The sequence below is a fragment of the Mauremys reevesii genome, linkage group 4 (assembly GCF_016161935.1).
Source record: "Mauremys reevesii isolate NIE-2019 linkage group 4, ASM1616193v1, whole genome shotgun sequence".
In the NCBI taxonomy this organism is placed as follows: Eukaryota; Metazoa; Chordata; order Testudines; family Geoemydidae; genus Mauremys; species Mauremys reevesii.
Window position 1 is genome coordinate 107,555,032 of NC_052626.1, and position 27,498 is coordinate 107,582,529.

The 27,498-nt window shown below is 44.9% G+C and overlaps 1 protein-coding gene across 2 annotated transcripts in view; it reads left to right on the plus strand.

Moving 5' to 3' along the window:
• IGF2 (insulin like growth factor 2) overlaps positions 1-27,498 on the plus strand; it is a 62,262-nt gene that overhangs the window by 22,413 nt on the left and 12,351 nt on the right. The window contains exons 3-4 of one of the 2 annotated variants that reach the window (XM_039537919.1): positions 4,508-4,768; positions 24,667-24,829. In XM_039537919.1, coding sequence (XP_039393853.1) covers positions 24,676-24,829 — 154 coding nt within the window. In that variant the 5' untranslated portion in view covers positions 4,508-4,768; positions 24,667-24,675. Of the gene's footprint in view, positions 1-4,507; positions 4,769-8,487; positions 9,152-24,666; positions 24,830-27,498 lie in introns of those variants that run through there. The other variant, XM_039537918.1, reaches the window with a different exon arrangement.

Sequence of the window (27,498 nt, forward strand, 5' to 3'; positions counted from 1 at the left end):
CCATAACAAAATTTTGCTGATGATGTAGGAGCATGTGATGGGCATTTGGCCAGACCTCTGTGTTGCTTGGAAATAGTGCATTCTCCAGGAGCTTTATGGGATACATTGCCAGGGAACCAGGAGATTTTCCCAAGGAGTTATGGGTGCTTGATCCCGCCTCTCAAAATTCCTCTGGGAACACACAAAATATTCCACAAAGCCTTGCAGTATCTCCCGGAATACACAGCTGCTTGGAGCTGATGGGAACTCTGGGATATTTGCCCAGAAGGCACTGCAGCTGAACTGAGTGGAGCCCTAGTGTGGAGGGTGGGCAGAACTTCAAGTGGATTAAGCACCATTAGTCACGTCTGGAATGTTCACACTGATCCATTTGTGCAATAAACAGGGCAAAAGGATGTATAGAATTACAAGGAAGGTGGCACTCTAGTCTAGGCCAGGCCTTTAGGGTGAGCTGGTATGACACAGCATGACAATTCCTAAATGCAAAGGGTCAGGTCTTCACCTGATGTATAACAATGACCTTAATGAAGCCACAATGATATACATGAGTGCATTCTAATCTGTTAAACTGCTGGGGCAGAAATTAATGAAAAGAAAGTCAAGGCAGTGGAGATATGTGGGGTGGGGAGGGGACAGAAGAGAAGAGATGGGAGGTTGAGCTGCTAAATGAAATTGAGGGATTAACCACATTAGCAGCCTCTTAAATAAAGGGTGGGCCCCAGTCCTCCCTGCTCCTGGTCACCATTGGGCAGGGAGCTGGTCCTCTAACAGGCTTGTTAATGATATCGCTGTACATTTTCAAAAGGCTGTTAAGTTATGTCATTAAAGAGTGATTCCTCCCTCCACAGCTCTCTGGTGTTTTCCTCTGACTGGTAATTGGAGGGTGGGTGGGGGAAGCTATTCATCATAAGTCTATCGGTGGGATGTTTTAGGGCCACCCAGAGAATTCAGGGGGCCTGGGGTCTTCGGCAGCGGGTCCCGGGGCAGAAGGACCCCCCACCGCGGGTCTTCGGGGCACTTCGGCGGCGGGTCCCGGGGCAGAAGGACCCTCCACCACTGAATTGCCACCGAAGACCCAGAGCTGAAGAAGCTCCGGGAGCCTGGGCCCCGTGAGAGTTTTCCAGGGCCCCTGGAGAGAGTGAAGGACCCCACTCCAGGGGCCCTGAAAAACTCTCGTGGGGGGTCCCTGCGGGGCCCGGGGCCACTAAAATATAGGTAACAGCTTTCTTCACAAATCTTTCAATCAAGTCACATCAGTTCCACACACCCATCCAACAGTCATTGACCAGTCCTAGCATGACCTGACATTGGTTATTTTTTGACGATGCTCCTTAGGGTTAAAGTGTAAGTGAAAACATTATCTAAGTTGTATCTGTTCTGTAGTTCCCAGATTTGGCAGATTCTGCCCTTGCTGGCAGGGGAAAGGACTAGATGACATAACCTGTCTCCTGTTTGTAGCATGGGGATTGATCATCTGCCATATCCCAAGCAGCTTGATAGCATTAGTACTTACCACCTCTATATTACCTTTCCTCCTCGGATCACCAGTACATTAGCATTAGAACATATAACCACCACCCAATGTAGGTTTGACTGATGTGGAAACTGAGGAGGCAGAGACATTACTTGAGTGGCCTGAAGTTTCATAGCTAATCGATGGAAGAATCAGACTTAGCATCCAGATCACCTGTGCCCTTGCTCTAACTAAACAATGCAGGGCTGCCCGGGGTGGGTGTGGGGGGGCAAGTGGGGCAATTTGGCCCAGGCCCCAGGCCCCACAGGGGCCCCGCGAGCCCTGGCCTGGTGGCAGTCCGGGTCTTCGGCGGCATTTCGGCGGCAGGAGGCCCTTCAGTGCTGCCGAAGACGCTGAGCGACTGAAGGGCCCCCCACCGCCGAAATGTGCCATGAGCCCTGGCCCAGTGGCAGTCCGGGTCTTCGGCGGCATTTCGGCAGTGGGGGGCTCTTCAGTCGCTCCGGATCTTCGGTGGCATTTTGGCGGCGGGGGGCCCTTCAGTGCTGCCGAAGACGCGGAGTGACTGAAGGGCCCCCGCTACCGAAATGCCGCAGAAGACGCGGACCGCCGCTGGGTGAATACAAGCGCCGCAGCTCCCCCGCTTTGCCCCAGGACCCCTGAATCCTCTGGGTGGCCCTGAAACAATGCTCACCCCCAGTCAGGCACAAAAACACATGCTCGTGTGACAATATTCTGAACATGCACTCATGGTTTTAAAGGGCTACTTGCATTTTTTGAGGATCCAGAAAAGTGAATTGGGTTTGTTTTCCAGTATGTTAGCAGTTCAGAGGGTCCCAGCCCCTTCTGGCATCTCTGCCAGGTGGCCTTCAATTGCAGAGATGCCATTGCCTCAGCATCCCCGTTTCATTCCTCAGTGTAGGGGCAGTACAAGGACCTTAAAACAAAAGTTGTCAGTATCACAATTAAAGAAACCTGATTGTTTGCATTATGAGAGTGCCAGGGGCTGAACATACTCCTAGTAAAAGACAGTCACTGCCCTTAAGAGTATGCAGACAAGATAGACAAAGGGAGTCTTATTACTTCCACTGTACAGATGGGAAACTGAGGCCAAGGTCACACAGAGCTACTAAAGGCCACACTTTCAGGTGTGCACAGTCCCCAGTACCTCCCCATGAAAGCTGCTAGATAGTGGTTCTCAAACTTTTTGTATTGGCAACCCCTTTCATGCAGCAAGCCTCTGAGTGTAACCCCCACCCCGAGGTAGTTGGGGCTGGGGCTGTCAGCCATACATGGGTTTGACAGCCCCAGGCCTGCTGCCCGGGGGCTGACAGCTTGAGACCCCCACATAACCACCTTGCAACCCTCCGAGGGGTTGTGACCCCCAGTTTGAGAATCCCTGTGCTAGATGCTAAGCTCTTTTGGAAATCTGGCCAAGGTCACACAGGAAGTCTGTGGCAGAGCTGGGAACTGAGCCCAGATCTCCTGAATCCCAGCCTAGTGCATTAAGCCCACAGTCGTATTTCCTCTTTCTTATGTACACTGCAGTCCTGCAAGTAATAACCCCGGGTGGTGGTGTGCTGTCAGGGGCTCCCCTTGGTAGAGTTGTATCACACCCAAAAGAGGCATAGTCACCCCCCTCCTCCTTGATGCTGCCAAACCATCCCTGCTGCTTCTGCCTCACATAAATGCCTCTGGAGAGCTCATCTGGGGCCTTGAGCAGGGGCGGCTCCAGGCCCCAGCACGCCAAGCGCGTACTTGGGGCGGCAAGCCACGGGGGGCACTCTGCCGGTGCCGCGAGGGCGGCAGGCAGGCAGGCTGCCTTCGGCGGCTTGCCTGCGGAGGGTCCGCTAGTCCCGCAGCTTCGGAGGACCTCCCGCGGGGCCAGCGGACCCTCCTCAGGCAAGCCGCCGAAGGCAGCCTGCCTGCCGTGCTTGGGGTGGCAAAATGCCTAGAGCCGCCCCTGGCCTTGAGAATGTACCAGGGTGCAGCAAGTGGCAGGTATTTTAGAAATCGTGCTCCTGTGGGGGAGGAGAATGTCCTCAGGGCCCTCTGCAAGGTCCTCACCTCACCCTGTTACAAATTACACAAGCGGAGCACCATGCTGTCCTGTCAATGTGCTCAGCGTATTTCTCAGCAGCAGAGTATAAACATTTCCAGCGAAGTGCACTTAGTGTACGTTCATTTGCCAAGTGCTGTTGCCTCCCTTCCTTGGTTATGCTTATGAGAACGTGTTTTGTTTAAATGATAAAACAAATCATTCAGCTCTCCCACTCTCTCCCTCTCCACGCTGAGCGCACACATCCCTGGTACAGCGGGCCTATCCCAGGCAGAAGGTTTTTGTAAGGACCTCCTCATTTAAAACATTGGCAATTCACCACCAGTTTCATAGCTGGACTTCCTGATCAAACCCGTCACAGTGTGCATCAGGAATAGGAATGAAAGCAGAGTATAAGCAATTTCACTGACTCCAAGAGCAACATCATTGTTGATAGTACAGTAGCATCTAGAGCCCTCAATGCAGCTAGGTGCTGTACATACGTACCACAAGGGGCAGTCTTTGACCTGAAGATCCTACTATTTAAATGGACAAGATGGAGAGAGAGAAGGTAGGAGAGGTAATATCTTTTATTGGTGGAAGATACAAGCTTTCCACAAATAGTAGTTGGTCCAGTAGAAGGTATTACTTCAACTACTTTGTCTCTCTCCTATCCTGGGACCAGCCTCACTACAATAATACTGCAACCAAAGATGGAGAAAGGAAGCATTATCACCTCCATTTTACAGATAGGGTACTGAGGCACCAAGAGAATAGATAACTTGACCCAGGTTGCACAGGAAGACTGTAGCAGAGCCAGAAGCTGACCCCAGCTCTTTTGAGTTCTAGCCCAGTACCTTCACCCAGGACCATTGTCTTTCTCTGAAAAGAGCCTGACCAAAGAACTACTCTGTTGTGGAAAGCCTAGCAGTCCAAAAAGTGAGTCAGAAGAGGAGGTAGAAACAGACAATAAAATGATCTGTTTTGTCTCTCCTCAGGTTTTTTGCTGCGCTGACTCTTCAAAATTCAGATCAGAATTCCCAACACCGTTTGTTGGATCTAAAGAGTCAGCAGGTGAGGGTCTCTGATAAGGTGGGAAGTGGCTTCTGGAGAACACTTAAGAATCACATCCAATGATCATCCTGAAGACAATGAGGACTAGACACAAGGACCCACTGACTGAAGCGCAGCAGCAAGGAAAAAACCAGTCAAAGACATGCCTGAAAGATACATAGCTGGGATTCCAGAATTCCTCAGAGGTATTTTTTGTCTTAGCCAACATACTGTGCTGTTTTAAAGCAATTAATTACTCAACAGACTTATCTCCACCATTCCACCCTGCTTAGGATCTCTATGGCAAATCAAGATCTAGTATATAGTTCATAAATTGTATTATGTGTACATTAATTGTAACAAGATGTATCAGACACATTTAAAATATTACCCAATTTGTGATATTCCCTGCCTAAGGCAAGACCAGGTATATGTGAAGTTCTTCTGGATTTTCTATGAAGAGAGAGACCCACAGATAGAAGTAGAGTCAGCCTGAAGACAGCTGTAGAATACATCAGGAGCAGAGGGGATCTTGGACTATGTCTACATACATAAGTTGCACCAATTTAACCAACATTTATTTGAACCCCTATATGGACCCACTTAAACATCTTTAAAACTGAATATATTGGTTTAGCATGTGCCTGTAAATGTATTGCAGCAAACAAAACCAATATAAGCCAGATTAAAACTGATTTCAGCGTGTTCACACAGGGGTTTGCATCAGCTTATCTACAACGGTTTAAAACCATACCTTTAGTCAAGCTGTGCAATGTTGTGTTTCAGCCCGGCTTTAGATTGTAGGGATTTGCTACTGACAGAAGGCAGGTGTTGTAGCATGAAAAATTGCCTTTGTGTTGCTGCTGTTCCACAAAGCCATCCAGTGGGTGACAGAAGAATATTGCTATTTGTTACTGCGTAAAACCTACGGGCCCCAGACAAGATCAAAGCCCTATCCTGTTAGGTGCTACACAGATGCATAGTGAGACACAGTCCCTGCCCCAACAGGATTCCAATCTATAAAGTTTCTCATCTGCCCTCCTGCACCATATTTCCCAGGTGTCATTGGCAAGCTCTGTTAATGTAAAGATTATTCCATAGCCATACACAGAAAGTCATAATTCTATATATTTGTACAATGCTATAAAGGCCAACTTTGTCCCTTGTTATTTGGAAGGGCTGATTGTGCCTGTCAGAGTTTCACATTTGTGCTTAAAGGAGTTTGGACTTTCCTCCCCATGACATTCCAGTGAGTATTTCCATGGAAATGCTAGAAAGAAAGAAAGAAAGAAAGAAAGAAAGAAGTGATATGGTTAGCTGTCAGTACAGCTTCAGAGCTATTTTTCTTCCCTCTGCTGCTACATCATACCTTCTTTGGATCAATTCACCTCTCAGGGAATAAACTCAAACGAGGTTAATTCTGGGTTTTGCCCTCTCCCCCATTTCTTCCTCCTGATGTAAGGATGATATTTGCCTGAGGCTTAATGTGTTTTTCTTTATTTTGCTTTGATTTCCAATCTCCCCCCACCCCCCACCCCCATCCCTCAAATACAGACACACTCACTCCTTTAAAGATGGGAAAATAACCTGCTTTTTTTCTCGTTCAGTCAACAGCTCTTTCTTTTGTGTCTTTCTTTCTTTCTTATCCTCCCCTCTCTCTCTCTTTCTTGACACAATGCACTATTTATTTGCACTGAAGGATAACTAAGAAGCAATTAAAAGATCAAAGGCACAAACACAAGTGGATCCAATGGCAACTTGTGGGGTTTATTTTGTTGTCCGTGGTGATGTTGTTGATGATGAAGGCTCACCCAAAATGCTGGCTGTTTTCACTGAGCTGGTGAGACACCTCACATGATGGGGTCATCTCTTCCTTACAATATAGTTTTTGATTATCATTATTGTTCACCCTCTTTGTTTGCTGTTGCAGTTGTTTACTGGAAAATCACTTGTTTTTCTCAGAGAGATTAGCCCTCTCTAGGTTTCTTTTGTCTACTCAAAGGAGGTGCTGGTGGCAAGTTGGGGGAAGGGAAGTCAGTTCTTCTCTCTGGGCTGCTAACAGCCCCATTTGACCACCATGGATATGGATTTGTTTTTAAACAAATGGGGAAGGATCGTTGTGAAAATGAATACAACTTTCTTTCCCATCTATTGAATGAGATGTAAAGGTATATGGACAAGATTTCCAAACTTGACTGTCTAAAGTTAGCCTCATAAATCCCTATTTAGGCACCTAAAGAAGTGGCCAGGTTTTCAAAAGTGCTGAGCACTTAGCAGCTAATTTCCACTGAGGTGTGGATTTAGGTGCCTAACCTTAGGGTGAAAATCTTTCCTTTATGTATGTTTTATCAGCACCATGCCCTCCTCCCTGTTCTGATGACATCTTTAGTTTAAGGACATTGCACTGACATTGGATTGTTTGGTGGGTCTGAAATGCAATGACACAATCCAGACATGGAAAGAAAATTAGGGTCGAATGATGTGATCAAAAGAACAACCTGATTCTTGAGAGGGTGACATATGTCCTTTGGGAGGTCAAAAGCCTATAGAGAACGTACCAGCCCTTGTCTTTGGAGGGTTTGGGAGAAATCTTCTAAATTCCACTTGTTTGGAGAAATCCTTCAGTTGGTTCCCAACCTCAGAGAGAAAAAAACCAACAATTATAAAAATAAAGCATTATTTTCTGTTGTGTAAGTGTGCATTGGCACATTGTAACCATGCCTTGTACATCCTAGCTACTGAATTTCATTAACTATTTGGGCACTGACTGGGACCTGGGAGGTCAGGAGACCTGGGTTCTATTCCCATCTCTGACACTGACCTGCTGCATGACCTTGGACAAGTCAGTTCACCTCTCTTTCCCCTCCTACGCTTTGTCTTGTCCATATAGATTGTAAGCTCTTCAGGGCAGGGCACTGTTATCTTACTTATATGTATCTGCAGCACTTAGCGGAGTGGGGCCCCTATCTCAGTGGGTGTCTCTGGGCACTACAGTAATCAATAGCAATAATACATTTAGACTCCAACCCTGCACAATTTTACACGCACAATTAACTATAAATATGGGAGCCGTCCCATTATCTTAAATGGGATTATTCATATGCATAAATCTTTGCAGAATGGGGCCTTCATTAGGTTGGTTGACAACTAAAAGTGAGCATGAGAGCCAGCATACAGCACTGGGTGCAGAACATACTGTATCTGTCTGCCCTAGATAGGCAAAGCCTCCATATTTACTTTAGGATAGCAAGGATGTTAATGAAGTTATAAATGATTAACAGCTTACCAGTCACAGTGAACAACCCCCTCCCATGACTACCCCTTTGCTTCTGAAACCCTGCATGTGTCGAGTCACTTCAGTCGGTAGGTGACTGTAAATCCTGCCTCCCATACCAACTTCTTCACTGACTGAAAATCACCTTCACTAATCACTGAAACATGTCTTTACCCGAGGAGGTAACCCGCAGGACCAATGGTGAAAATGCAGCCATTGAAAATAAAGATCAAATATTAGAGTAGCCATCTAGATTTTATTTCTTGGCAAGCGAGGAATTTTGACCAAATTAAGGAGCTCAGAGGAAGTTGTGTAAAAGGAGGAAAGATCAGATTCAAGATGAAACAAGCACCTTTAAAGAAAAGTACTCTCTAACTTGGATGAAGAGATTTCAGTGTGGAAAATGGGTAGTTTGCCCCATGGAAAGAACAATGTGGACTCACTACTTGGTACCCATTGGCTAATGAAGCACAACACAGCTGACATTGGGTTTCTTTCCTCATAGGAATACTGGTGAAATTAAACGAAACACTGATGAGCTCAAAGGAAACCATTCCTAAGGATTTGGTAGCGTTAGTCTGGAATTTGGTAGCCGTAGTAGGGCATTTGACAGCCCAGGAATGATCTGCTCTTTTCTGAAAAATAAAAAATGCATTAATCTGTCTGCATTCTTATTGCTCCTTTTACCTGCATCTGAAAAGCAGCATGCGATGAAAGCAGACACCCTCCTTCTGCCCTCACCCAAAGGACAGATATTTTTTTCTGTATGGAGCAGTAGCTGCATTCAGCCCCCTGAGAGGAACATTCTATGAAACCATGTTATTGAAACTTTTTCCTAGTGTGAGACTCCGAGGGTTACACGAGAGAGACAGAGGGAGGGGGAAAGAGGGTTAGATAACTTCTGCAAGGTTATTGGCTGAGTTGCCTTGATCGTTGTTACAGTAGAAGTTGGAGCATGCCCATTGGATGGTGTATAAAAGAAGGGGCAGTGAGTGCTCTCAGCCTGTCTCCTCAGTTGTGGAGCAGCTAATTGAGAATATAGCTGCAGCTGGGAGAACCAAGCCCCACCAGCTCAGACTCTTGGAAAAGCAAGAACAAGCCAAGAGACAGCAAAGAAAAAACAACATCATCCTCGTAAAACAAGGACTTGACACACCAAAAACCTCCCCCCAAATTACACTAAACAGCAAACAAACAAACCAAGCAGGACAGAAGCATGTCAGGAGCAGAGAGATACATGGATGAATGCTACAGTCACCCAGCCTTACTCCAGGGCTGCACACAAGAAGTTGAAAGTAGCAGTGGAAGTTTAAAGGTAAGGACAACATTAAACAACCCATGTTGGGCTTGTCTCTAGTACCATAGCAGGCAGGGCCAGGGCAGAGGGGGCAGCCAGGGGGCTCGCTGAGCTAAGATCAGTAGCATCAGACTTTCTGATGGTCAGCCCAGCAGATCCAGAGCCTCCACTCTGCCTCTTCCTTTTGCTTAGCGCGCGCGTGTCCCCAGTTCACAGAAGGACGCGGGTTGGAAATGAGCTAAAAAAGCTGCCCAGCTCACTGCGAGAGATCTCTCTCCTGCAGGAGCGGGAGGGGGGGGGCGGGCTTGGCTTTTTCTTTTTTAAGCAAGGCAGGAGGGTTTTGGTTGTGTAGCTTAGCCTTTGGAGTCATGCAAACAACGTGATTACAACCAGGAGCAGCGTTTGGGTGAAATGTTTGTATTTCTTGTTGCTGCATCCCGGCATCTTTTGTGTGAGTGATGGTGAAGTCCTTGCAAGAGGGTGCAATGGGATATTTGCAAAAGTGACCGGTGTAAGAGAACGAGAGTATTTATGAGCTGCTCCTCTTCCCCCTTCTTCCTTGATTGCGTGTGGAGCTTGGGTTTTGGAAACAGAAAAGCAAAAGTTCCCCCCTGATTGCAGTTCCCCTTTCGGGTCGCTAGAGGGACCTCAAATGACGGCCCAGACTGAGTCGCCTCACTTTAAACTAGAGGGCTGGACTTCTCCCAGTGGGAGCCTAAGAGGTTAAAAAAGGGAACGGTGACACAAATTGTTGGCTAGGCTGTAACAGCATTGCACGGTAGGGACTGGCTGTATATGCACAGCTATAGAGGACTGAGATGGGAGCTGTGCTCTGCAAGGGGGTGGCTCACCCTTAGAAAACTGGTGTATGTCTGCGCACTGTACCTGGTGGGGCATTGCTCTTCACTAAGGGGAGGGGAGTTGAGACCTGTCATTGAGGGAACGCAGGAAATTCATATGCTAGCTCTGGACTCCTGAGTCCTCGTATGAATGGAGATACTGGCATCGTGCCGGGATTCCCAGAGTGGAGTTGGAGTGTAGCACACTTTTTTTTTTTAAATGGATTTTCTGCTGCTTGTGCGTGTGTGCATATGTTCATTTAAAGCTTAAAAGTAAATGAGAAGCATTGCCCTTGTATACCAACACCACACCCAGTGTCAAAACTGAATAACAGGTGATCATGGGAGGCTGTGCATGGAGAATGATATATGGGACTAACTAGGAATGTTTATTTCATAGACAAATACTAAGATCACCTTAAGTGTGTGTGTGTTTATATTAGAGGGTTCAAGGCACAACAGTCTGATCTGCACTCAAATTAGGGGTGTTTAGATCTCATTTCTATTATATGAGGTCATGCAAGGTCACCTATGGGCTATTGGACAGAACTTTAAATAGACCCCTTCTAACGAAGTCTTGCATGCTTTTCTTAAGTTGTTTGGCGGGGGAAGAGGGGAATATTAAGATTGTGCATTGTGTGGAAGGGACAGACAGTTCTTTAGCTTCAGAGCCTAAAGAGATTATTAAACACTATTCTGAAAAACACTGCAGCATGTTCGGTCTCAGAGGAATGAAAATTCAGAGAGGAAAAACAAGAAAACGAAGCCAAAATGGAGTGAGAGTTAATGGTTGGCATGTAGCCTTCTACTTTGTGTGGAGTCTTTTTTTTTTTTTCTTCCTTCCTTCCCAATTGCTTTTCCCTACGGTAATTGTTTTAAGAGAGCAACTTGGAAAGGTTTTAGCACTCTGTTCAGCGGTAGGGAATTGGGGCACACGAGGAAACTTAGATTTAACATAACTGTACCAGCAGATGTGGCTGCCTTGCTTTTCAACCAGTGGTACGTTAACAGGGTTTCTGATACACTAGGTCTTGCTCAGGCAACATCGAGCAACCAAGTGTAAAAATAAGACTTGTGTGGGTGGTTTTAAATAGACACTTTGGGAGAGCCTCTGTTTTAAACCCTTAGGTTGGAACTTCCCTATACAAAGTATATAGTTTTCTTCCTAACACCAGGACAGGCTGTGGAGCCCAAGGTTTGCAGAAAGAGGTTTTGTTTTTTTGACATAACAGGTTGTTGGGATTTTATTTTCCCCCTGAGTTTGTTTGGATCAATGTAGGAGAGTTCAGGAGTCTGGGTCCAAGGTTTTGTGAGGGTGACTCCGGTTGCATATTAAGGAAACAATGAAACACCATAATCTGGGGCTGTAAAACCAGATGACATTTCTGGTTTGGGCTTCTCTGGATCAAAACTGACAAGTTTGGTGGTGGGGAGAATGGGTCACAGTTGTAAAACCAGCTCCGATTTGTTGACAGGCACATGTTCACTTAACCTTTCAAAGGGGCTTTCTGTGAAAATTCATAGAGGGATAAACAAATTCACTTTTCCTACAAAAAAAAAATTGTTGGAGTTTTTCCCCTTCCCAGCAAAATCTCAAAGCCAAAATGTGTGTGTGTCTGTGTGCTTTCTACTGATGATCCTTTACTATAACCTGTGTGGGAGGATCACTGGCTGGACCAAACTACTACACAGAGTTTTCATCCAAAGCCCAGTGAAGTCATTGCGAGTCTTTCCATTGATGACAGTGGGTTTTGGATCAGGCCCCAGCTGCATAACAGAGCATTATAAGAAGGAATTGCTCTAGTTTTTAAAATAAAGAAAACATAGGTCTTATTTTTAGAGAGACAGAGAATCTGATGCTTTTCCAGGATCACGTAGGAGCACTGCGGGTGGCCCACCTTCTCCTGTCCACTACCAGTGCATATCCTGGGATTGAGCTCTCAAATCCTACTTTGGTTTGTCTTTGCTTTAAAAGCTTCTATATCTAGAGAATGGCTGGGGTGATGTGTGTGTGGTTTACTGGCTTCAGTGAGAGAGGGATAAAATACACACACTGATCACTTGTATGAAATGGAACTGAAAGGGTTAACCATGCTCTGCGGAGACCTAAAGCCAGTTCAATGTGTTGTGGGAATATCACTGGCCAGAAAACTCCAATCACCACAATTTCTGATTAAATGGCTTAACTCTTCTCTCTTTATCGTTCCCCTTGCTTTGCTGTATTTGCTTCCAAAACCTGGAGTAAATCAGAAAAAGTTAAATGAGGCAAATAAGGCTGACTTTGAAATCCCTTCTCCAGATTCTGCCAGCTGTCTTTAGAGGAGTTAAGCAAGATTTCATTTCCCTTTTTAATGCAATAAATCAAATATTTCTGGGCTGCATACCAAAGTTTGTGCAATACACTCCCGAGTAAATAATACTGAGTACCCCTTTCACCTTTTTCTAGTTTGATTTTTTCCCCCATAGCTACAATAGTCTTTGCTGGGGAAACTAACACCTACTGTACAGAGAGAGACCCCTTCATCCCCCAGTGTGGGACAGAGGGAGCTGTGGGGTATGAAGGGAACCCTCTTCCCAGAGTGGGGCAGGGAGGGAGCACATTTCCCATTTAAGACACAAGAAAGTAAGAGCTAACATAGTGTTGCCAGCCTCCGGCATATAACAATCATGAGTCAGGTGCCAAAAAATCATGAGATTGGCTTAAATCATGTGATTTTTAAAACTAGCACACTTGGGGTTCATGTTATCTGCCTTCTGGTGTTTGAGAGCTGTCCTTTCATCTCAACCATGAGGGCTAGAAACTTCTTTTTTTTTTCTTTTTTTTTAATGAAAGCTGAGTGTTTCATACAATCACATGATTCCAGGACCTAGAGCTTTAAGGAAACACCAAATATCATGAGAACTGGTAGCACTGGGGCTCACTAAGCATGTTCCCAGGAGCCACACTGGCACGTTGTACAAAGATTAGTCCTCAGAAAACTACTGATGTTACCCTGAAGCCACTCCCTAGCAACTCACTTCCAGACTAATGCATAGCATAGGCTTCCTTCATAATACCACTGTGCCATCTGACGTGGCACTTGGCTCTGAGTTCCTCCCCCTTCCTATACGGGGAAGGCTTCTCTCTTCTGACTGTTAGAATGACAAAGCAGTCACAGTAACATGGGATGCAGGTATTTCACAGCAGACCCACACTTGTGACATTCTAAGTATTAAGATGAAACACCTTCCCCTGCCCCCTTATAACTTCCAGACACTCCCAGGTCTCTGGAGCGGTAACATCACCTCTGTCCTGGGTGTGCGTTAAGTCAAGGCCTGACTTTCAGAGATGCTGAGCATCTGCATTCTCCCATTGACGTCAGCTGGAGTTCTGGACACTCAGCACTTCTGAAAATCAGAGTCCGGATTCTTGTTTATACTGCCAGAGTGGTGACAAGGGGCCTTTAGAGAGGAAGCATTTCCCAATGGTTTGGGCATCAACCTGGAATTTGGGAGCCTGGCTTCGCAACAGACTTCCTGTGTGACTTTGGGCAGGTCACTCAATCTCGCTGCGCTTCGGTTCCCCATGTGTCACTGCCCTGTCTCTGAGGGGTGCGTTGAGGATAAAGTCATTAAAGATTGTGAGGCACCCCAACAGTATGGTGATAGGGGAGGCACATAAGCACCTGAGATGGTGTAATTGAGAATCAGGCAGTCCCTGTGTAACTGTCATGCAATCTCCTGCCTCATATGGTTGAATACATGAGCTTAAGTCACTCATTAAGTCTATTAACCTAGGCTTAATTCTCCCTTGCCCTGTTACACGCGTAATTACTTACACCAGGGCACAGTGAGTGTGAAATGCTATCACATGGGAATTGCAGCTTTACAAACCCACTCTGTAATATAAGCTTTTGTGGGCTACAGCCCACTTCATGGGGTGCGTAGAATGGAACATATATTTCCCAAGGGGAAGAATTGGACCCACTGTCTCTGACTCAGATCTTGCAGATTGGGCCATCTCTTTAATTTGATCCTTCTGGTAGAATTAAATTCTAAAGTGGGCCAGACCAAAGAAGGAAAGTTTGGTATCTTGCCTGACTGGGAGCTCACACAGGAGAGAGACATCACAGGGGTCTAGTAGTGTAAGCACAGACCTGCACACAAGGAACTTCTGCATTCTCAGCTCAGCTCTGGTCCAGTACCTTCGGTTGGCCACAACTCGTTGGCCTCTTCTTCTCCAGCACTTGAATGGAGCTAACATACCCAGTTGACTGTGCTGTATGTCGTTAAAAAAAAAAAAATCTGTAACAGCAATAAGGGAGGCTGTGCCACAAGCTTCAACTCACGACACAGCAGAGTGCAGGTATCCTGCATAATCTCACATGGCCACTCACGTGTTGCTGGCATACCACTGCATGGGTGAGACTGCTATTGCAGCATCTTTGAGTACCACTCAGGGCTCGTCTAATTATTATTAGGGCTGTCAAATGATTAAAGCAATTAATAGCGATTAATCACAGTTTTAATCGTGCTGTTAAATAATAACAGAATACCATTTATTTAAATATTTTGGATGTTTGCTATATTTTCAAATATATTGATTTCAATTACTACACAACACAAAGGACACAGTGCTTACTTTGTTATAATTTCTGATTACAGATATTTGCACTCTAAAAAGGATAAACCAAAGAAATAGTATTTTTCAATTCATCTTAGGCAAGTACTGTAGTGCGATCTCTTTATCATGAAAGTGCATTACAAGGGGGGGAATTATAGGTAGGACCTTGTAGATATAAACAAACTTGTCTTAGCGATTGACTAAACAACAAGTAGGACTGAGTGGACTTGTAGGCTCTAAAGTTTTACCTTGTTTTATTTTTGAGTGCAGTTATCTAACAAAAACAAATCTACATTTGTAAGTTGCACTGTCACGATAAGGAGATTGCACTACAGTACTTGTAGGAGGTGAATTGAAAAATACTGTTTCTTTTGTTTATCTTTGTTACAGTGCAAATATTTGTAATAAAAAATAAAATAAGCCCCGCACTTCACATTGTGTAGTAATTGAAATCAATATATTTAAAAAGTAGAAAAACATTCAAAAATATTTATAATAAATTTAAATTGGAATTGTTTAACAGCGCAATTAAAACTGCAATTAATCACAATTTTTTTAATCAAGTTAATTTGTTTTGAGTTAATCACTTGAGTTAACTACGATTAATTGACAGCCCTAATTATTATCATTTTTTTTTATACTGGTATAGCCATACCAATGTAGCTATAATAGAGAAGAAAATCCTGTATGGATGAGCTTCACTGGGACAACTTTAGTGGCCCATGGAGGCTCCAAATCAGGGATCAGGGCCCCACTGTGCAAACCATTGTGCAAACAGCCTCCTTCTCTGAAGAGATTACTATATAAACTTGCCCCAGTTTCAGCCCCACTTTTCCCCAGTGCAAATGCATCTGCGCTGGGGCTTTACATGAGTGTAGCTTATATCAGTGCAAAAATCCCTGAAACAGACAAGCCTTTTTAGCTAGTCTCTGGGAAATGGGGTGGAGAGTAAATAGACACACCTGACTCAGTGCGGGGCCAATGGCTTGCTGCAGGTGAATAAGATTCATGCTCTTGTCTTGTTTGAGCTCCTTGCTTGTTGAACAGTGCTGTGGAAGCAGATGGTAGAAGTCTGTTATCATCTAAGGGAATCCTAAGTTTGATTTACTTGACCAGTGAGGTACCAATCAGCCTGGGTAACTGAGAGGAAGAATTTGCATCCTCCTATCTTATGTTGCAGTGGGCCTGGAAGAGGCAACTTTTGTGTGGGTTCAGTACAGGGGCTTCTCCTCACACTGCTTCTCCGTTAGACCCCGACCTAGAGGGATGACTTTCTCTGGAGGGGAGAGGGATATTCAGTCTCCCCCTCTCTCCCCAAACCGGCAATTTCATCTGGGGCCCTGTACACTGATGCACACAAGTAGAGGAACAGCTCCTCTGCTGAACAATGTGGAAACATTGTGTGGGAGCAGGTGTCGCTGAACGAGCAGAGAAATTACAATGAACTGAGGAGAGAGCGAGGAGCCAAAGACAAATGTTACAGTAAAACTAGCCACTCAAGGGACACAATGTTACAAAAAATAACCATGTTTAAACTCGTATAAAACATGCTTGTGGCCCAACAAGTTTTCTAAACCTGGTGGGTTTTTACTTTTCTGTGGGTAGAGAAAATCATATTAATAATGACATTATAGGATAATTGTTTAACCCTGGTAAGGACTCTTTGACTTCGTGTCCATGCAGGCAAGAAGAAATAGCATTATACACACAGCGGAGCCAACCTGATTTCAGAAGAGTACAACGAGTTGATTTTTTTTTTCTTAGTGAAGACCCACCCCCCCAACATGGTGCTGTGCATCTTACATCTTAGCCAGAAAACCTTCCTGAGTAGGTTGAATATTGCCAGCCATTTTCAGCCCTAATTTATTTGTATTCTGCTAGTGCCTAAGACCTCATTGTGCTAAATCCTATACACACAGTAAGAGACTGGCCCAGCCCTGAAAAGCGTACAGTCAAAATAGATAAGACAGACAAAGGGTGGAAGAAAGGGAGTATCATCCCTATTTTACCAGTGGGGAACTAAGGCAAGGGCAGATTAAGAGACTTGCCCCAGGTCACACAGCAAGGTTGTGGCAGAGCTAGGAACTGAACCTAGATCTCTCTGACAATGGGCAGTGTATCCCGACTGGAATTTAGGAGGCTTCCTCCTGCAAAGTGATTTTGTAACCAGAAAAAGAAAGGCTTTGTACATTTGCGGAAGTGACCCCTGAAACGCCTCTCCCCTTCTAGATTGGGGTGGGATGTAACTGGAGAGGAAAGAGAGCAGATCGAATGACCTCCAGGCACTCTCTGCAAGTGACAATGTCACAGAGGTCAGAAGGCCCCTACAGAACTTGTCATGTAGTCAAGCCTGCTGGGTATTCCAGAGAATAAACATGGCAAATGGATAAATAAAGGGCTGTGGGACTGTGTAGTGTTGCAGCTGCTTTAACCAAGGAGAAAGTGCAGCACTAGGTAGTAAATACGCTTTTTGCTTGCTTGCTTGCCTGTCTGGTTTCTCATTACATTGATCTGTGGAAGGGAGGGGAAAAAATACACGCAAGGTGAAAATCACCCTGAGATCTGTCTGGAGAGAGCCAGCATTCAGAGTGAGAGGAGGGGTTACAGACTAGGCAGTTCATTGGATCACACATGGCCATATCGGTACTGGGTTAGATTACAGCATCAGTACCATCTCTGTCCTCACAACCTTTAATACAGGACATTAAAAAGGGGCTCGGTGCCTGAGTCACTGGGTCATTTTTAGGGTGGAGAGTAAACTGATGGCACGAGTTTACTCTGATTGTCTCCTCGCCGGTATGGGGAGAAGGGGTGGGGCGCCAGCTTAGCACTAAATAACAAAACAGGGGTAATTTAAGTCTGGAGGTGCCGGCATTTTCCAAAAGAACTAAAGTTTTTTCCCCACAGAACTGGAGTGTATCAGGTCGCACTGCTGACAAAAACTCTCCCTCCTGGTATGTTTTTATTCTCTCATGGTACATGGTAAGGATGGGGACACTAAGGGAAAAACCAGTTGTGGGCAACTCTGCTGGGGCCTAGGCCACAGCTGCTTCTTTGGTTAAGGTGAAGGCTCTGGCAGGGAGGGGAAGAGCTGAATACTCCATGGAGTAACTCCATGGAGGCATTTGGCCTAAGGTGTTTAGTCCACGGGGCTCTATGGCTACTTGCTGCTCTGTTTTCTCTGCTAGTGCACACAGGTGGGTAGGAAAGGAGCTCTCTCCCCTGTTCTCTGTCTGGGGTGGAGGGTGTCACTTCCAGGGCAGAGGACTTGTAATGAGTTTAGACTAGAGGTACCAGAGAGGAACCGATAGGTCTAGCACTAACTCACTTCAGAATATCCCATTGGTTCACTTATGCGGTTAGGATGGGGATGGAAGTAGGTAGCTGGATACTGGCTTGCTTGGTGAGGGGTGGATCAGAGGACGTGACCTTTGTTTCAGAGCAGCTATCCCGTGAGTTTTGGACAAGACTTCTCTCTGGGTTGTGAAACAGTGAGGCTCTCTGTGCATGGCATCTTTCAGAGCAGTCCCACAGTGCTGACTGGCAGCAAGGGGCGGGGGGGGGGGGGGTCACTTGCTTGCCTGACAGATATTCTTAAAGTGTGACCCTAGCTACTATTGCAGATAAAAGTATACAGGCTTGTGGTTTGGGAGAGGATTTTATCAGGGTTCTTCCAAGCTTCGGAGACAGACAAAGCCCAATATCTTTGTCCTGCTGCGGAGGGTTGTTTTTTTGCCCAGATTTGTCAAACACAAAATTAAGCAATCCCCTTCTGAGGAACTGACTGTGGTGGGGTAGGGGGTAGGAGGAACTGATGACAAGTTTCTTGGTTAACCATGGTGCTCATGTGAGCGAGAGGTTAATTGGAAGTGGGGAATGATTTGGTTGTCTTTAAGCCCCATATCAGCTGCTTGTGCATTGACACTGCCTATACACCACCTGCTGCCCTAGTGATGAGCTGCAAGCTTAGCTTAAGCCCATGGGACGTTAAGCAATCAGAAGCCTCATAAAAATGGGATAATTGTGCTAATTAGAGATCACAACCGTGATGTTGCTACATCTGGGATATGACTGAAGTGCACAGGAAGTACTGAGGTAATGCCAGGGAGCATTGGTCACGACTCCCAGCCCAGGCCATTAAATCAGGTGAAAGCCTTTTCATAGGAAACACTCTAGCTTGGAAGAGTGTATGAAAATGAAATCATGGCTCAGTGATATTCCTGGTGCTTCTCAGTGGAGGTGTTGTGCAGGCCAAAACCTCAGTAAGTGATTAAGAGCTTGATCCCCCATGAAGTCCCCACTGACCTCAGTAGTGCAGGATCATCAGAACGGCCATACTAGGTCAGACCAATGGTCCATCTAGCCCAGTATCCTGTCTCTGACAATGACCAGTCTCAGATGCTTCAGAGGAAATGAACAGAACAGGACAATTATTGAGTGATCCATGTCGTCCAATCCCAGCTTCTGACAGTCAGAGGTTTAGGGACACCTAGAGCAGAGGGTTGCATCCCTGACCCTCACTATTAGCCACTGATGGACCTATCCTCCATGAACTTATTTAATTCTTTATTGAACCCAGTCATACTTTTGGCCTTCACAGACACGCCCGCCCCCGCCCCCCCGCCCGGCAATGAGTTCCACAGGTTGACGTGCATTGTATGAAGAAGGAATTTCTCATGTTTGTTTTAAACCTGCTGCCTATTAATTACATTGGGTGGCCCCTGGTACTTGTGTTATGTGAAGGAGTAAATAACACTTCCTTATTTACTTGCCCTACACCATTCATGATTTTATAGACTTCTATCATATCCCTCTTTAGTTTTCTCTTTTCTAAAATGAACAGTCCCAGTGTTTTTAATCTCTCCTCATATGGAAGCTATTTCAGACCCCTAATCATTTTTGTTGCCATTCTCTATTCTTTTTCCTATTCTAATATATCTTTTTTGAGATGAGGCGACCAGAACTGCATGCAGTATTCAAAGTATGGGTGTACTGTGGATTTATATAGTGGAATTATATTTTCTGTCGTATTATCTATCCCTTTCTTAATGGTTCCTAACATTGCTAGTTTTTTCACTCACCAGAGCAGTGCCTCCTGCTGGCCATCTCAGAGATTAGCTCTCTCAGCCAATGCACCCTCTCCTGGTGGTGCCTCCCCCACTGCCTTCTCCTTAGTCCAGGAGTCACAGCGTCCTCTTCATGACTCAGCCCTCCAGCTATGTCACCATCCGTGTTGTCTCCCCTCCAAGGGGAAGTATCTCAAAGTTCTACAGTCCAGCCACTTCCCCATTGGTGAGTGGGGGGGGGGGACCCAGACCTACCCACTATTCCAGGTCCCAGCGCAGGGACCCTGTAGATAGCAGCATCCAGATAGCCCTCCTTAACTTCTCCACCAGTGCTGCTTAAGTCACCTGAGCCACTTCCTCGTGGCTCCAGCCCCTTCTTCGCCTTCTTCTCAGGGCCTCCAGCCTTCAAGTCCCAGCAGCAAGCCAGGAGCTCCCTTGGTCCCTGCCAGCAATTGTTCTGTCCAAGGTGCTACCTTCCTACAGGCTGCTAGGAACCCTCCTTGGGCTCCCTGCAGCAACTGACTTATACTGGCCCTGCAACTCATTTTATGTGAGACCACTGGGATTTGCTGTTCTGTACAGTCTCCCTCCAATTGACTGCTTCCTGTACAGCCTCCCCCATCACAGTCTACCACTGCACGTTGAGAAGGTATTTCCAGAGAACTATCCACAATGACTCCAAGATCTCTTTGTTGAGTGGTAACAGCTAATTTAGACCCCTTCATTTTGTATGTATAGCAGGGATTATGTTTTCCAGTATGCATGACTTTGCATTTATCAATACTGAATTTCATCTGCAATTTTGTTGCCCAGTCACCCAGTTTTATGAGATCGCTTTGTAACTATTTGCAATCAGCTTTGGACTTAACTATCTTGAGTAATTTTATATCATCTGCAAACTTTGCCATCTCACTCTTTCCCCTTTTTTCCAGATCATTTATGAATATGTTGAACAGCACTGGTCCCAGTACAGATCCTTGGGGGACCCTTCTATTTACCTCTCTCCACTGTGAAAAATGACCATTTATTCCTACCCTTTGTTTCCTATTTTTTAAACCAGTTACTGATCCATGGAGGAGCTTTCCTCTTATCCTATGTCAGCTTACTTTGCTTAAGAACCTTTGGCGATGGACCTTGTCAAAGGCTTTCTGGAAGTCCAACTACACTATATCCACTGGATCATCCTTTTCCATGTGCTTGCTGACACCCTCAGAGAATTCTAATAGATTGATGAACCATGGATTTCCCTTTACAAAAGCCATGTTAACTCTTCCTCAACATACCATGTTCATCCATGTGTCCGATAATTCTATTCATTACTATAGTTTCAACCAATTTGCCTGGTACTTAAATTAGGCTTACAGGCCTGTAATTGCCAGGATTGCCTCTGAAGCCCTTTTTAAAAATTGGCGTTACATTACGCATCTGCAGGTCATTTGGTACAGAGGCTGATTTAACCTATAGGTTACATACCACAGTTAGTAGTTTGGCAATTTAATATATGAGTTTCTCTAGAACTCTCGGGTGAATACCATCTGGTCCTGGTGACTTATTGTTTAATTTATCAGTATGGTCCAAAACCTCTTCTACTGACACCTCAGTCTGAGAAACTTCCTCAGATTTCAGAGGGGTAGCCGTGTTAGTCTGGATCTGTAAAAAGTGACAGAGTCCTGTGGCACCTTAGAGACTAACAGAAGTATTGGAGCATAAGCTTTGACGAAGCGAGTATTCACCCATGAAAGCTCATGCTCCAATACTTCTGTTAGTCTATAAGGTGCCACAGGATTCTTTGTTGCTTTTCTCAGATTTGTCACCTAAAAAGAATGGCTCAGGTGTGGGAATCTCCTTTACTTTGTCAGCAGTAAAGGCACCGGTACAAAGAATTCCCCGAGTGCTACTTGATCATCCTGTGGCCCCACTGATTGTTTGACAGGCTTCCGGCTTCTGATGTACTTAAAAAAATTGTTTTTAGTTTTTATGTCTTTTGCTAGTTGCTCTTCAGATTTTTTTTTTGGCCTGCCTAATTTTACTTGAATTGCTAGAGCTTATGCACTTTTCTGTTTTTCTCAATAAGATTTGACTTCTAATTTTTAAAAGAGGTCTCTAACTGCCTCTTTTACTCGGTTTAGCCATGGTGGAAATTTTTTGGTCCTCTTACTTATTTTAATACATTTGTGACATACATATAATTTGAGCCTCTATTATGGGGTGTGTGTGTGTGCAGCTTGCAACTATTTCATTTTTGTGATTGTTCCTTTTAATTTCCGTTTAACTGGCCTTCTCATTTCTGTGTAGTTCCCCTATTTTGAAGTTAAATGCTACTGTGGCGGGTTTCTTTGGTATTTTCCCCTTTACAAGGATATGAACTTTAATTACATTATGGCTGCTATTACCAAGCGAATCAACTGTATTCACCTCTTAGACCAGATCCTATGTGCTATTTAGGATTAAACCAAGAATTGCCTTGCCTTGTGGGTTCCAGGACTAGTTGCTCCAAGAAGCAGTCATTAATGGTGTCTAGAAATTTTATCTCTGGATCCCACCCTGAAGTGACACATTCCCAGTCAATATGGGGATAGTTGAAATCCCCCATTATTATTGAATTTTCTGTTTTGTAGCCTCTCTAATCTCCCTGAGCATTTCACAATTACAGTCACCATTGTGCTGAGGTGGTCGGTAGTATATTCCTACTGCTATACTCTTATTACTCAAGCATGGAATTTCTATCCATAGAGATTCTATGGTACGATTTGATTCATTTAAGATTTTTACTATATTCAGCTCTATGCTTTCTTTCACATATAATGCCATTCTCCCACCAGTGTGATGTACTGTGTCATTCCTATATATTTTGTACCCTGGCATACTCTGTCGGATTGATTATCATTGTTCCACCAAGTTTCTGTGATGCCTATTATCAATATCCTCATTTAATACCAGGCACACAAGCTCACCTATCTTAGTATTTAGACTTCTAGCATTTGTATACAAGCACTTAGAAAATTTGTCAATATTTAGTTGTCTGCCTTCCTATGATGTAACTGAATAGAACTCTTTTGTTTGACTGTTTCTCTTCAGTTCAGGAAGACTAACAAGACTAACAAGTACCCTCTGTACTGGCTTGTGGGAGCACAAGCCAGAACTACAAGGGACAGTGGCAGATCGTATCAGTTTATAGCTCCTGTTTGGACCAGCAAATGAGGATATGATGGGCATCTTTCTGTTTGCAGCTTCTTCAGAACATGTCTTCATACAAGCTAGCAAAATCATGTGCTGGTCATGGAAACGAGGCCTGAATCACAGAACTAGGTTAGGGATGTTCTGAGCTGGGGCTCTGGTTCAGGTCCATCTCGAATAAGAAATCAAACATTAAAATTGTAACAGGAAAAAGAAGACACTCACTGGAGGAGTCCTCAGCTCCCCTTCATATTTCCCCGCCATGCTTGGCGCACGTGGTAAATGGCCTTTTATTTTTTCATAATCTAAAAGGGACTAGTAACCATTTTAAGGTCAGATTATTTCTATCACTGGTGGGTTGAGCGATACTCTACTATGAAAGTTGGTAGGAAGGACGGCTTTGTGGATAGGGTATTGGGTTGGTACTCAGGAGACTTGAATTCAATTCTAGGCTTAGTCACAGACTTCCTGTGTGACCCTGGGCAAGTCTCCTTAAACTACCCTAGGCCTCTCTTCCCCATCTGTAAAACAGGAATAAAACCATGCTGCTTCACCAGAGTGAGCTGGATAAAAATCCATTAATAATTAAGAGTTGTTCAGATGCTCTGGTGATGAGAGCCTAATAAGTACATAGCTAATACAGCATTTTTTTCTCACTAATTTTGGACCTCAAAATTGCCTTATTCCAGTTGCCATCTTGCCATTCTTTCCCCCTGCAGTTCTGATTGGATTTCAGCAGCCACATTCACCATGCTGCTTTATATCAGGGTTTTCTCTGGAGGTGCTCATCACTGAGGTATCCTGGTCTCCAGTCATGCATGGGTTTAGCCTCTTCACCCCTGAGAGGTGGTATCACCCCCATTTTAAAGAGGCTGAAAGTGGGACACTGAGGTAAAGGGGCTTGCCTAAGGCCACCCAAGGGTATGTGGTAGCACTTAATGGAGTTACATGCACACCCATGTGGAATCAAAATCAGGCCCTAACATGCTAGGGAGGGGAACCTGAGGTACAGACTTTGTGATGGAGGGCATTAGGCGTTGGCCTTTAAACCTTCTGGAGATCTGGGTTCAAATCTTGATTTAGGCCACAAATAAAATAAGATTAGTTGGTTGTGTAACCCTAGAGACTATTGGCCTGCATGACCACCACCACAATCAACTTTCCCCTTGCCCCCCACACATTTGGCGGTCACTGCTCAGAGGCCTGGGACTGGAATAGAGGGGGATGCAGCACGTCAGTACTGAGGTTCATGGCTGGAGTTGAACAGAGAAATGGTAGCACATAACAGTCCCACAGAATCACAGTTTAAATTATTGCTGTGGAAAATGTAGCCCTACCTACGATGCCTTAGCCCTAACTTTTGGTGTCTGAAAGACTAATGTGGTGTTTCCATAAGGAAGAGAATGGCAGTTCTAAGGGATCTCTTTGTAACCCCACCTTTAGTCTCCCAAAGATTGTATTAGAAGCTCAGCCCTTGAGATTGGCTGAGCAAAAAGGAGAAGAAACATCTGATGGCAGCAAGTAAGGCCACCTGTCCTTGGCCATGACAAAAATGGGAACTTCCCTCAGGGGCAGAATCTTCTCTGGGAGACTGAGAGGTAGTGTTACTTTGTGGAATCCAGCTGTATGCAAGTGGCAAGATGAATGTTGTCTGGCAATTGCTTGTTTTTATCCACTGTCAGAAGTGTCTGAATGCTTCGCAAATAAGCAAAAGAGCATGTGGTTCTCCTTACACAAACAGTCACAAGCTCTCCTGTGCATGCACACATGCATGTTGTGCTTGGTGCCTTGAGAACACTTGAGTGGGGTTCTGCACCATAGTTAACATTTTGAATTTGTGTCTTTCAGGTGCAGAGGATGTGCGCCTCTAGGCGGATACTGCTGCTCGCACTCACCTTCCTGGCATACACAGTGGACTCCACGTCGGCATATGGCACTGCTGAAACGCTCTGTGGTGGGGAACTAGTAGACACATTGCAGTTTGTCTGTGGGGACAGGGGCTTCTACTTCAGTAAGTAGCTCTGGCATTTTTTTGTGTTGCATTGACTGGCTACTTGTGCATCAGGGAAGCCGGAGGAGCATGCAGCAGGAAACATTCTCCTCCAAAGATACATTAGTGCAGACACAATCACACATGCTTCATCCCTGTGGATGAACAGGCGACTTCTAAGAGCACTGGTCCTATGTCCCTGGTGGGCAGCTCACACTACTAGGATTCAGCTCATTTCCAGGGAGACAGCTCATTCTAAAGATCTCTCTGACTGGAGGTGCCATATTGCGTGCTCTGGTATCAACACTCCCATGTGCTGACCGAGCATTAGATCTAACATAACTTACCCTGACTCAATGCACCACCCAAAAAGTGAAGGCTATGGGAAATACACTAGCAGTTGTGATAAGACACGAGGGCATAGATTCTCTACTCTCTTGCACTTTTGTGTCATCACTTACACGAGTATAAAGTGGAAGGTGTCAAATGCTACACAAATCAAAATTGTAGCATCTTACACCTATTTTGTGCAGGTATAAGCGACTACCCAAGGAGCAAGACTGGAGAATCAGGCCCCAAGTGTGATGAAGACTCTACCATACTGGAGGAAGCCCTTGTTTTTCATGCATGTGGCTGTGCCAGAAGTGTCAAAAGGAAGCTGCCTGTTAAGCTAGGAGTATTCGCTGGGCAGAAAACTCCCATATCCGAGGTGGAGCAGGGAGATTGCTGGGAAGTTGATCACAGTGGTGCAAGAATGCAATTGCCATAATGATTTTCCCAAGTCATTTTCTTATTACTGCATGCTCAATCTGTGCCCTGCATGTGTGAAAGCTTGTACATACACCCAGACACACACATCCAATCAGGCATTCCGCATACAGTTTTACCTGAAGTTTATGGACAAAAGCTGCCAATAACAATATAAATTGATGTAAGAGGAAATACTCATTTTTCCTTTTATCTGTGCAGCTCTGGTTGTCTGTATTTGTCTGTTTCAGGCCACTCCCAGTGAATTTCAAAGTCCCCAAGCATGGATAATGACCCACTGCTGACAATAGTGGTTAACAGTCCTTTCTCAGCCTGTTGCTCTACAACTGGTGTCAAAAAAAAATTGTTTAGCTGCTGGCATGCAGGGCAAAAATGTCTTCGGCGGCATTACTGGAAGTATGATAGAGACCCAATCACATCACACTTTCCTTAACAATATCATATCATTTTGTCCCATTTATACTAGCAGCTAAAGGATTCAACAACTGTGAGGTATAGGAGGGAAAGGAGAGGAAGGATGAACATACTGCGGTTAGCACCAGGCCGTTTTCCTCATGTAGACAGGGTCACTCTACATCCCTTCAGCCTTAAATTGGGCAAATTCATTTCTGCAGTGAGGATGCAGCTCCACTGGTTTCAGTAGAGCTGCACCCTGAATTTGTCTCAAGAGTCTTGTTTAGGTGTTTCAATCAAAGGATGCTATTTCTCCCCTCCCCCAATTAAAGAATACTTACATCTTGCTATTCGCTTGCTGACTGAACTGCTTTAATCTAATTATAGGAGTAACACTGAAAGACAAGTATAATTGGTAGGAAGATGGCCAGGAGAGGTAAAGGTAGATGAACTAATGAATTCGATGCAGACAGCAAATGCACTCCCTGTTATAAATTCTCCCCTCCCTTACCTCCAATCTCACTTTGAGAATTGCTACTAATTAGCTTATCTAAATTGGTAACCAACTGTACAGGATTTATTTTGAGATACAGGGGAAATTTGCTTTCTGAAATATTGATATCTCAATCTCAGTTTTCAGGGGGAAGGGGAATTGATACATTTAGAAAAGAACCCAAATCTCAGCTTTGAATCTCCACCCCCAAAGTGTTTTGATTTGAACTTTGAGGTTTGGTTCAGCTCAATTGATGTCGCATCAGCTCTATTGTTTTGCCTCATCTCACAGGAGCAGAAGGAGGTTCCAAAACTTTCATAGTGCAAGCCACATTGAGATTGTCTCCTAGACCCCTCACCTACAATTCGTGGTGGTATAGAATCATAGCATCATTGAACTGGAAGGGACCTCGAGAGGTCATCTACTCCAGTCCCCTGCACTCAAGGCAGGGCTAAGTGTTATCTAGCCCATCCCAGAAAGGTGTTTGTCTAACCTGCTCTTAAAAATCTCCAGTGATGGAGATTCCACAACCTCCCTAGGCAATTTATTCCAGTGCTTAACCATCCTGACAGATAGTTTTTCCTAATGTCCAACCTAAACCTCCCTTGTTGCAATTTAAGCCCATTGCTTCTTGTCCTATCCTCAAAACGTTAAGAGGAACCATTCTTCTCCCTCCTCCTTGTAACAATCTTTTATGTACTTGAAAATTATCATGTCCCCTCTCAATCTTTTCTTTTCCAGACTAAACAAACCACATTTTTTCAATCTTCCCTCATAGGTCATGTTTTCTAGACCTTTAATCATTTTTGTTGCTGTTCTCTGGACTTTCTCCAATTTGTCCACATCTTTCCTGAAACGTGGTGCCCAGAACTGTACACAATATCCAGAACTGGACACAATATGGTGCACTGTCCCTCGACTGGCTGTCCCAGTGGCACAGCAGTGTAATATTAAGAATGTACTTTTAGCTGCACTGGTGTGATTGAGCAGCTGATTATAAACTGTCACCATGTCACCAGCTACTTCTCTGCTGACC